This window comes from Labeo rohita, chromosome 3, assembly GCF_022985175.1.
Source record: "Labeo rohita strain BAU-BD-2019 chromosome 3, IGBB_LRoh.1.0, whole genome shotgun sequence".
NCBI lineage: Eukaryota > Metazoa > Chordata > Actinopteri > Cypriniformes > Cyprinidae > Labeo > Labeo rohita.
The window spans coordinates 43,953,321-43,965,159 of NC_066871.1; the positions used below are offsets into that span (position 1 = coordinate 43,953,321).

At 37.6% G+C, this 11,839-nt stretch overlaps 1 protein-coding gene across 1 annotated transcript; it reads right to left on the reverse strand.

The window, feature by feature from the left end:
• Positions 1 to 713: 713 nt before the first annotated feature.
• LOC127162862 (GTPase IMAP family member 8-like) lies at positions 714 to 6,843 on the reverse strand. Its single transcript, XM_051105756.1, has 4 exons — positions 6,700 to 6,843; positions 5,925 to 5,984; positions 4,805 to 5,365; positions 714 to 2,370 (listed from the first exon to the last, which is right to left on the reverse strand). The coding sequence occupies exons 1-4, from the start codon at positions 6,791 to 6,793 to the stop codon at positions 956 to 958; spliced, it is 2,130 nt and encodes a 709-aa protein (XP_050961713.1). The 5' UTR covers positions 6,794 to 6,843; the 3' UTR covers positions 714 to 955.
• Between the last annotated feature and the right edge of the window lie 4,996 nt (positions 6,844 to 11,839).

Below are 11,839 nucleotides of genomic sequence, written 5' to 3' on the forward strand. Positions count from 1 at the left end.
ATGATCTGTTCACACTTCAGAACTGGAAATTTGCCACATTTAAAGCAACAGCTATAGCTATATGAGCAGCTATACAAAAAAATCTGACAAAAAATAGAACTGAGCACTAAGGCTTGCAGTGTGAACGTAGCCTAATTTGTACTCATGGTTTGTTGGACTTTGCTGTTTCTGTTTCTCCAATTCCTCTTGTTCTATCTTCATTACCCCACACATCTCTCTCTCTTCTTCTCTTCTCTTTCTGTCATGATTCTGTCTTTCTTCCTCCATTATCATCTTCAAACTCATTCTCTCTTTCTCTTCTTCTTGTTTGATCATCAGTTCTTCTCGTTCTCTGTCCAGTTGTGCCACTTTCTCCATCATCGTTGCCATTATTTTCTTTTTTTCTTCTTCATGTTTTTTTATCAGCTCTTCTTTGTCATTCATTACTGTTTTATATAGTTCTTCTTGCTCTTTGAACCCTTCTTCTCTTCTCTTTCTCTCCTTCTCATGATTCTGTCTTTCTTCCTCAATTATCATCTTCGATTTCTTTTTCTCTTCTTCTAGTTTCTTCGTCAGTTCTTCTCTTTCTCTATTCAGGTGCCCCACTTTCTCCAGCATCGTCGCCATTATTCTCTTTTTTTCTTCTTCATGTGTTTTTAACAGCTCTTCTTTCTCATTCATTACTGTTTTATACTGTTCTTCTCGCTCTTTGAACCCTTCTTCTCGTTTCTTTCTCTCCTTGTCATGATTCTGTCTTTCTTCCTCGATTATCATCATCATTTTCTTTTTCTCTTCTTCTAGTTTCTTCGTCAGTTCTTCTCTTTCTCTATCCAGTTGCCCCACTTTCTCCATCATCGTCGCCATTATTCTCTTTTTTTCTTCTTCATGTTTTTTTGTCAGCTCTTCTTTTTCTCTGTTCATTTTCTCCACTCTCTCCTCCATTAGGATCTTGATCTTGTTTTCTTTTGCTTCATGTTTAGATTGAAGATCTTTTTTTCTCTCTTTCCATTTTCTCTCTTTCTTGTTTCAGTCTCTCCATCATAATCTTCCTCTTATTTTCTTCTGCTTTATGTTTAGATTGAAGATCCTCTATCTCTCTTTCCATTCTCTTTCTCTCTTTTTTCAGTCTCTGATCAAATTCATCCCAATCTCTCTGTTCTTTCTCTCTTCTTTTCTTATCCTCTTCTTCTCTTCTTAACTTTTCCTGTAGATTCTGTTTCTCCCATTCCTCTCGTTCTCTCTTCATTTCTCTTTTACATCGTTCTTCTCTCTCATTAAAATGTTTTTCTCTTTTCTTTCTGTCCATTTCATGAATCTGTCTTTCATTCTCTATTCTGTTCATCAGTCTGTCTATTTCTATGTTGTAATTGGTCTTAAGTTTTTCTTTTTCTGTATTTATCTTATCCTTTTCTTGCCTAATTTCCTCTATTTTTTGTCTAAATATCTCTCGTTCTTGTCTCATCTTGTCTTGTATCTCTCTTTCTTTCTCTTGTATTTGTGTTTTATATTGTTCTTCTCTTTCTACATATTCTTCTCTTTTCTTCCTATCATTCTCTATTCTGTTCATCAGTCTGTCTGTTTCTGTGTTGTATTTGATCCGCAGTTTTCCTATTTCTATGTTTATTTTGTCTTTTTCTTGCCTAATTTGATCAATTTCATTTGTAAGTAGCTCTCGTTCTCGTATCATCTCTTCTTCTAGTTTCCTCATCTCTTCTTCTCTTTCTTTCACTCTCTCCATCAGGATCCTTATCTGTTGTTCTTGTTTTTCTCTTTCCATCTGTCTGAACATCTTACATGAGTAGAAACTCCCTCCGTTTGCTTTCACCATGTTGTCTATCTTCTCCAGTAGATCAGACACCTGTGTTCGGTCTTCAGTCTGATTATTATTGAACACATGGTATCTGTTTCCACATACTTCAATCAGCTTCATCAAAGGAGATCCAGGTTTTCCCAAACACTGATCAATAGTTTTGTTCTTTAGATAATCTCCTCTGGTAAAGAGCACCATGGTGAACATTAAAGATTTCTCACCAAACGTCTCTTGGATGATCTTTACTGATGTTTCCTCATCTTTAGTGAATCGTTGTCCTAAATTAAGCACAATGATGAACACATGTGGTCCAGGCAGGATCATGGAGATGCAGTTGCTGATTTCTCTCTGGATCTCCTCATTAGTAAGTTCAGTATCAAACAGTCCTGGAGTGTCAATCACAGTAACGTGTCGACCATTGATTTCAGACGTTTCTCCCTGACTCTCTTTAGTCACTGATTCTTGAGATGTTTCTGCTGTAAACACGTTTCTTCCTAAGATTGTGTTTCCAGTTGCACTTTTCCCAACTCCAGTTTTTCCCAGCAGCACAATCCTCAGCTCCTCTGTGTTTTCTCTTGAACCTGAAAATTTATAAGCATTTAAAATAAAACAAATCAGACTATGTGCCCTAGAGAGTGCTATGGGAAATGCCGCCGACATGACCAGTGTCTGAAGCATGACCCTAAACATGACAATGAACTCCATGACAATGGACATTGGCAGGCGGCAGCCTATGACATCACAACTGGTGCAGCCAAGAGTATAAAAGGGCACCTGTAAAATACGTCATCTTGTCTTCAGGAGACTGTTTGTTTGTACACGAGTTAGGAGTATGCGCGTTTAGCTCCCGAGGGGTTTAGAATGCGTGCAATGAAAGGATTTCTCAGTAAAAGCTACTTTTGCATTGTCCCTAATCTTGATGCTTTCTGAGCCTCTTTGGCCACTGTTTTTAGGATGGGTTACCTATGAGCACATCTATAGCAAGTCTGAAAAGGAACCTTTTCCTTTCTGCTCTCTCCTGAGGGATTGTAGTTAGCTTTTTCATGAGTGTGTTTGGCTCTTGCAGGTACTTCTAGCCTCATTTGCTTTTTAAGCCTCAGCTGTTCGTATAGAACATACTCTCACTTTAGAGAACTGTCATACTGAGGCCTTTGTCTCAGAGCTATAACATGCAGTGGTGCAGAGTTACTTTCTGAGCCTCTCTGGCCACTGTTTTTAGGAAGGGTTACCTATAAGCACATCTATAGAAAGTCTGAGATATAGGCTTACTTTGAGCCTCTTTGCATGATGTCCTGACCTCCGCTAGGACAGTGTTTGTAAGTTGTAGGCTCTCTGTGAGCCTTCTTGAACTGTCTCCCGTAGTTAGGCCTCCTCTCATTTTAGAGAGTCATCATGCTGAGGCCTCCACTTCTAGAGCTCTGCCATCTACTGTGAGTGTTGTCAGGCCTCCTCTCACTACAGAGAGAAATATTCATTGAGGCCTCCACTCACCAAAGCTCTGCTCTGCTAGGACATAATTTTGCAGGCTGTTGGCTCTCTGAGGCTCCTTGCAAGGTATCCTATGCATGGGCTGTAGTTAGACCGCCTCTCATTTTAGAGAGTCTTAATGCTGAGGCCTCTGTTCCTAGTGTTGGCCATTTGCTGCAAGTGTCTTCAGGCCTCCTCTCACTATAGTGAGTTATTTCATAGAAGCCTCCACTCAGCAGAGCTCTGCTAGGACAGAGTCTGTGAGTTGTAGACTCTCTGTGAGCCTCTTTACAAAAGGTCTTGAGCTTAGGGTGTAGTTAGGCCTCCTCTCGTTTTAGAGAGTCAGCATTCTGAGGCCTCCACTCCTAATGCTCAGCCATCTACTGCTAGTGTCGCCAGGCCTCCTCTCACTACAGGGAGTTATTTCATTGGGGCCTCCACTCAGCAGAGCTCTGTGAGCCTCCTTACAAGATGTCCTAAGTGTGGGGTGTGGTTAGGCCTCTTATAATTTTAGAGAGTTATCATGCCAAGGCCTCTGCTCCAAGAGCTCAGGTAGGCATTGACTAGGTAGTATGGAGTGTTGCTAGGCCACCTCTCATTTGAGAGTTGTCGTATTCAAGCCTCCACTCTGCAGAGCTTCATGGGCAAGTTGTCCCTGAGTGTTAGGCTATCTGTGAGCCTTCTTGGATTCTACCATCAATAAGAATGTAGTTAGGCTTCCTGTCTACTGTTGAGGTCTCCGCTCTTGAAAAGCTCCATATGCCCCATCTAGATCATAATCTCCGATCTAGTAGGTGAATGAAAGACATATAATTTCCACAAACTCATTGTTTATGAAAAAAAGTGAGGAATGTCTCAAATTCACTTTATAGGCCATGTTATGTCATTTTCAGGTTATGTAGCCATTGTTTCCTGAAAAGAGGAAAGACAATGTCTCTTTGCCATGCTTCAGAAATTACTGCACATCTCTTTCAGACAAGAAGTTGATGACGTATTTCACAGGTATCCTTTTATACTACTGTCCACACTATTTGTGGCATCATAGGCTGCTGCCTGCCACTGTCAAGTTGTCATATTTAGACTCATGATTCAGACACTGGTTATGCCGGAGACATTCTGTTCTAGATATTCCGTAGAGTTCTCTAACGGATCTATCTCAGGGAACCATGGTTACATATGTAACCCAAGACAATTGCAACAAAAAAAAGAAAAAAAAAAATAATAATAAATAAAAAAAAAAAAAATGCAGTCACTTGAAGTGGAAAGAAACATGCTGTACTTTGACTCTGAGTACTGGCTTTGACTCATGCAACATGTCAAGTGTAACGCGCAAATAAAAAAGTGCCAGTATGCAAACCGCTAAAATACAGAAGGGCCAGTACTGTGCCTATTTCTGCTCACTGCTCCAGAAAACAACCTATAATTCAACATTTTTATTCATGATTATAAAGACTCTGAAATTGTGAGTACTAAAAGGTTAAAATTGATTAATTTAAGAAAAACAATGGTTATCACTGGAAACGATCAAATATCAAAAATCACACTCACGTTTTCCTGTGGCCTGTTGCTCCTTTGTGAAATACAGAGAAGCTTCAGTACAAACCAGGTGGCATCCATCATTCATTTGCACAATATCCTCAAATGCCTGCAGAAGATCATCAGGAGAGCTGCTTCTCTGAAGACTGAAGTGTCTGTTTGCACATTTCTGAATGATTTTCTGTATGATGTCATTGGTTTCAGTGGGCTCTTGTGTGCTGATCACCATGGTGTGTTGAAAAACCCGCTCAGAGAAAGAGAGCAGCACCTTCTCCACATGCTTTTGATCTTCTGTTGAACACTGATCATGTTTGAGGAGCAGAACGATCACATGAGGTCCTGGATCAGACAGATTCACACACTCTCTCACTGTCTGTGTGATCTGATGATCTGAGATGTTTGTCTGGAGCAACTGAGGACTGTTGATGACCATCACATGTCTGTTCTTCAATCTTCCTCCAACTCTCTCTGCAACATCTGGAGGAGCTTCACTGTCAAATGCTGCTCGTCCTAATATGAAGTTTCCCACTCCACTGTTTTCTGAAACACTCTTCCCCAGCAGGACAATCCTCACTGCAAAGAGTTAAATCACACTTTCAGTATTCACATCACACAATAGCAAACACATTTAATATGTAATGTGCTAAGATGCCAAGATCTAGATCATAATCTCACATTACCGATCATAATAAATAAATGTCAGCAGTAGGTGTATTTGAGTCTGAATTGATTTCTTCTGCTTTTTGCTTCTGCAAGTTGCCTATAATTTCCACAAAAAGGTGAGCTGACGTGTCTTCAAATTCACTTTATAGGCTTTAGACATGTCAAAACATCCTCATTTTACATCTTTATTGGGTGTTTTACAATATAATTGTGCATACGGTATGTCATTGTGTGATTACGTAAACTAATTTAGTGAACTGAACCAGTTAACCAGTTTGTGGAAAATTTCCCTGTTGCCTAAAGCTCTGGATTACAGGTAATAATGTTGTAAATAATGTTCAGTTTCTTTCACAGACTGATCGAAAGTCATCTTCGATGGTCTAAGAGTGAGTAAATTAGCAGCCAATTTTCATTGTTGGGTGAACTGTCCCTTTAATGGATTTGTTCATTTGTATAGATAAAGACTTACTCATAGGGGTTTTGCTATTGCTCCATCTTCTTCTAGGAATGGGACTGTGGGCAACGGTCACTGTATGAAGCAAAAATCTTATATTATTTGCTGCTTTAATCATAGTCAAATGGTTTCAAATAGGGTAGTCCAGGAAGGAGAGGAAACGGTCAGAAGAAGCAGTGAACTGTAGCAAAATTACTGACTTGTTTATGGCTTCAAGCACAGGTCAGTTTTATCTGTAAATAGGCTATTATAGTGTTGTCTTTGTTAACTTAGTTGAGTATTAAACTGCTAGCAACTGTTACCTCAGTATCATAAGTTAGAATACTGTATGCTAAATGCCATCATTATAATATATTGTAAAGTTACATTAATTTATTTAGTGGACATTCACATGCATTTGTTGTTTACGTAGAGAGGATAGCCTAATAATGCAATAGTGTGTTCAGTATTAGGATTTTTAAAATGGATATTGTACTAATTTAGCCATTTAGGCACTTTAGAAGAATTGCTTTTAATATATTTGTAAATATAGGTTTATAAAATATTGAGCAATTAAGTCATTTTAAGATAAATAACAACATTCTGTGCATATAATTTACACACACACACACACAGACACACAAGGGAGAGAAAGGGAAAGTAAAGGGAAGCAAAGGTGCTGTTCAGCAGAGAAAGTGTTATTTTGCATGGCCTAAGCCTAATTTTAAAATAATGATTAGCTGCTGCATATAAATAAAATACTTATAGGTGTATGATTTATATTGACATAAGTATGAAATGTGTTTGTCACCTGTGTAGTCAGTGTTAGACATGTTGTCAATCTGTTTTGTCCTTTCTTTAGGCTTTAATTGATCATCTTCTGACTCCAGATGTCTGTGCATCATTCTGCAAGAGTTTCAGAGATTTCAGCAGTGTGTGCACTCTCTTCTTGAAGTCACTCGGATAGAGTGACTCTCCTTAATAGTGTGAAATATGTTTGTCATAAATACAGTTTGACATTAGTTCTGTTGTGATATAAAATAGTTTGTATCAAACTTATGAGTCAAATTATTTGTTTCCCTTTACATCCATTTACATAGGAGATAAATAAAGCCCTCTAATGAACTACATAATTTGCTTTTAATGATTATTCAGTTTAATAATTTAGTTTGTGTAGAACTCTTATCTTTTCATGCAGAACTTCTGCTGCAAGTCTGCATGTTTATTCTACAACATCTCTTGGTATAACTAAATATTAAATGTTAACTAAATATTAAATGAATGCTTGAAATCTGCAAATGCAATTGCAATAGACACAGAGCGCATTTAGGCCTTCCGACTTATAAGAAAAAACAAAACAATGTCCAGGATTGATTCTGGGAACAATCCCAGGTTGGGGACTTCAACAATTCAACACTCTCCATTGACTTTGTATTGCAGGAATCGGCCTCCTTGTCATTTCTGACATCTGACAAAAAACACAACGTCTAAAAGCTGCAATGTGACAAAGTGTACAGTAAACAAGCTAAAAAACCCAGAACTATGTTTTTATAAGCCCAAAAAACGAGCATGTAAGGACACAAATAGTTGTGAATGTAAGGGTATTTCACGCTGAGCCATTCAGTTGGATCATTTCTCCAGCAAAAGGAAAGTAAAGGAAAAGGAGCATTGACATAGACCAATAAAATTGAGTTTTTTAGTATTATCTCCTCCTCTTAACTTTACATCAGGTGGTGAAATAATCCTTTGACATGGTTAAAAATAATGATTATTTTTCTGTTGCAATTAAGTTTCCCTCCAGTGGGCGTACTCAGAGTGATATGACACATTGCACTCTTGTGTCCTTAAACACTATTTTTTTACTCTACACTAGTGTTTCTCAACGGGGGCGGTACCGCCCCCCAGTGGGCGTTCGGACAGCATCGGGGGGCGCTGGAAGCAATATTTTTGAAAGGGGGGGCGTTGAGCTGTTCCTGGGGGGCGTTTGGTCAAGACGAGTTTACACCAAAGCTGTATGAGCTGAAACTTGCAAAAGAAAATGGTCTGCCACATCCTAACGCTGTCTCTACACATCAAAACGCACTTTCTATATCTATTTCTCAACTTGTCGGTAGCGCAGGCGCGTGGAATCCCGCAGGCAGAAACAGAACGCGGCATCCGTTTATTGTAGCCCTCGCGCTCAGTTGTTACTGAACGACTGATTATAACGGGATCGATGTGGTTTAACACACGTGTCGTGCTGTTCGCGGTCAGTGTAGTAGTGCTGTTCGCTGCTAGTTTACACCAAATCTCCCGCTCCTATTGACGGTGTATCATTTCCTTAGCAACGACTTAAGTACTTCAGTGTTTGCTTGACCTTCTGTAGCGCAGCTGCTGCGTCAAAACAATAGCAAGCATTTAGACACGATAAAGCAAGAGATGTTTTTTCTTGTTTAGAAAAATTAATATTAATACTTTTTTTTTTTTTTGCTGATTGGCTGCGGTTGGTTTGAATACCAAATTTATAAAGAGTTTATTCAAAGCTCACAATTATTTTTTTGCTCCTTTTTTTTTTTTTTTTTTGCTTCTAATGATGATGATACTTCAAATGAAAAATCAAAACTGTGATGAATGTCATGTGCCATTTAATGACATTAAACAAAATAATAATAAAATTATGTATGAGCTGTTTTGGGGGTTAAGATACATGCTTTCAAAACGGACCTATATATTATAAATAAAATATAGCCTATAATGTACACTACCATTAAAAAAAGGTCAGTATGATTTGTTAATGGGTTCATAAAAAAACTTTCTTATATTATATTTTAATATATCTTTAATATATATATATAAACATGATTCCCTCACCTATTACCAATTCACCTGCTTGCTGTGTTTCAAAGCAGTTTATTTTCACTTTCAACCTTTTCACTTTTATTTTGCCTCTGTCCCAACTTTTTTGGAGTGGGATGCATACTTCAAATAAATAAATAAATAAATATTTTATAAATAAATATGCTTATATTTACAAAATACATTTAAGTTGGTCAGTGAAAACTTTGGAAATCTTTTCTTTGTACTTTTGTCAATTAAATAAAAGTTAAATAGAATGAACAAATCACAGATTTTATCATTTTACAAGATGTCCCAACTTTTCTAGAATTAGAGTTGTACTTAGTTTTTTTTAAGTAAACTTTGAAATAGTCTCACAAAATCTATGAAATATAGTAAAGTAGGGTTTACATTTCTTCCATTTGCATGAGTAAATGTGGTATTTACTCACCAAAATAACAATGTCCACCATCATTTTTATTTAGTCTTTTTAAATTTCGGGCAACAAGATATATCCGCATCTCAACAACACTGAAGCTATAGCAATGAAAACCACCACATGCTTAAAAACTCTGTTTAACTATTAATGTTATTGCACTTATTTTAAAATAATTTACCGTAAAAAAAGTACTTCGCTGTCTTTTTTAATCAATTCAATGCATCCTTGAAATTAATTTCCTAAAAATCATAATGACCCCAAACATTTGAATTACTGTAAATATAATACCAGTCCTCGTTATAAACACAAAATAAAAATAATCAACTTTAATATTCAGTGAGGACAATTTGACTACGATTTATTTGATGGGGGCGGTGAGGGACCTGGATAATGGGTAGGGGGGCGCTGGCCCAAAAAAGGTTGAGAACCACTGCTCTACACCTTGTCACATAGCAGCTTTTAGACATTGTGTTTTTTGCAGCCTGGTCTCATTGTTTATACGTAGGTATTTATACGTAACGTTTGGTGGGACAAAACGTACATTTTTGAACGTTTTTATTGATGCTAAAACGTACAATTTAGACGTATTTCAACGTTTAAAACGTACAAATCGTTACGTAATTTTCGTTAAAAACGTAAAATATTTACGTATCTTTTATTTCATTCGTATCAATGCCGTTTTGTCATTTTATTAAGCGAATTAGATTTTTAGCCCTCTTAACCTACCCCCATACCTAAACCTACCCATTTTATAGCAAATATGCATTTTTATCATTTTATTAATGAGCGATTTAGATTTTTAGCCCCCTTTAACCTACCCCCAAACCTAAACCTACCCATTTATAGCGAATATAAAAAGATATAAAACGTAACTGACCAAAATATGCAGGGAAATTACTATTGTAGCAAGAATACATTAAGCATTAAAATACCTAAACCTAACGTTAACCATAACTTTCTCTGTACAAAAACATGGCAGACAGAAAAACGCAATCACATTAATTTATTTATCGCAAAAACGTACAGCAGTACCAAAAGTAATCCAAATGACGATGCGTTGCAGCTGCAGTCCTCTCTGGCGGAATACAGTAGGTTTATTTGAGGTGCAGAGCAAAATTTAAATAGTTAATCGGTGAAAATATCATCCAAATGATTACCCTGATCCACTCCGTAAAGAAGGCGCCCTCGCATCTTTTAAACACTTCCCACCAGAAATGTGGAACGAACGCAGGCGAGAGCCAATGAGCGTTCGATTTCCCTGCAGTAAAACCTGTAGTTTCTTGATGCGGCAGTGTTTGAATTTGTAAAATGCACTTCAGCGCGGGTTTATTTGCTGTTGCTACTGGACTCACTGCTCGGATGGAGATGAAGATCGCCGGATAAAGTCTTGATTTTGGGTCTATTCCTCGCAATCGTATGGATTCTGAAGATCTGGATTATAGCGCACAAATAAAATTGTTTCATTTTGTAATTATGATGCGTGTTCGGTGTATTTTATGGTTCTATTTTTAGTCAGAGCATGTCGGAGAAAACGTCTTTTGTGTCCCCCCACAGCAAACTAAGTAAATATTACATGGATGGTTAAACGATTGCAGAAATGTTATTTTTAAGGGTTTAACGTGTAGTCTTGTTTAACATTATGTATACGTATCCTTGGAAACGAAATGGCAGCAAAATCACACAGAACAGAATGAAATGTTATAATTTCATATTAAATAAACTATTAAACTATTTAAAAGTGCAACTGAAAACATAAGGCCATTGGTATGACAACTAAAAACAACAATAATGAGATTAATGCAGCGATTTTAATATTCATATGGATTCGTTTTTAGGTGTCCTCAATACGTCAGTTTTGTACGTTTAAATGCTAAAAATAGTAAGTATTTGTACGTTTAGATGCTGAAAATACGTCAGTATTGTACGTTTTACTGCCTGTAAAAACGTAAGTAAATGTACGTTTTGTGGAACCACATTTTACGTAAAATACATACGAATTGTCATGAGATCACATTGCTCAGATGTCGGAAATGACAAGGAGGCAGCTTCCTGCAATACAGAGTCAACGGAGAGTGTTGAATTGTTGAAGTGTACTAGGTCCCCAACCCGGGATCGTTGCCAGAATCAGTCCCGGAACGTGTTTGCGTTCACACAGAAGGCACTCCAGCATTTTTCTGTCATTTTTCCGGAATCAACGGGCAGTGTGAAAGGGGCTTATTAGTGTTGAAGAAAAAGCACAATATTAGCACAAATATCAATATCAAGAGAAATAAAATGTTTAATCAGAGCAACTGAGAAAACCCCACATTTACTGGCAAAGGCTTGAAAGATGATCCGATTAAAGGGAGAAACATTACAATGTAGAGTATAAGAAAAACACTAGAAAATCCCCATATCATAAGCAGTGTTTCAGAACAATCCATTTGCATAATCGGTAAAATGTGATGTCACATTTTACAGGCCCAGCCCATACGCTCTATTCAGGCCGCCGCCATTTTGATTCGAAAACGAGGCTGTGAGGGTAAACAGGAAATTGCAACAACCAGACATGGCTGTGTGGACAACGAACCTATCGTGTCTTCCTCCTCTTACTCTCGGTGTTGTGGAGTCATGGGCGGACGAAGGATCAAAAATTCCCAGGTCTGTCCTCCTTAAGGGTTACAGCAACTGGATCGAAGGGTATATTCACGATGTTGAA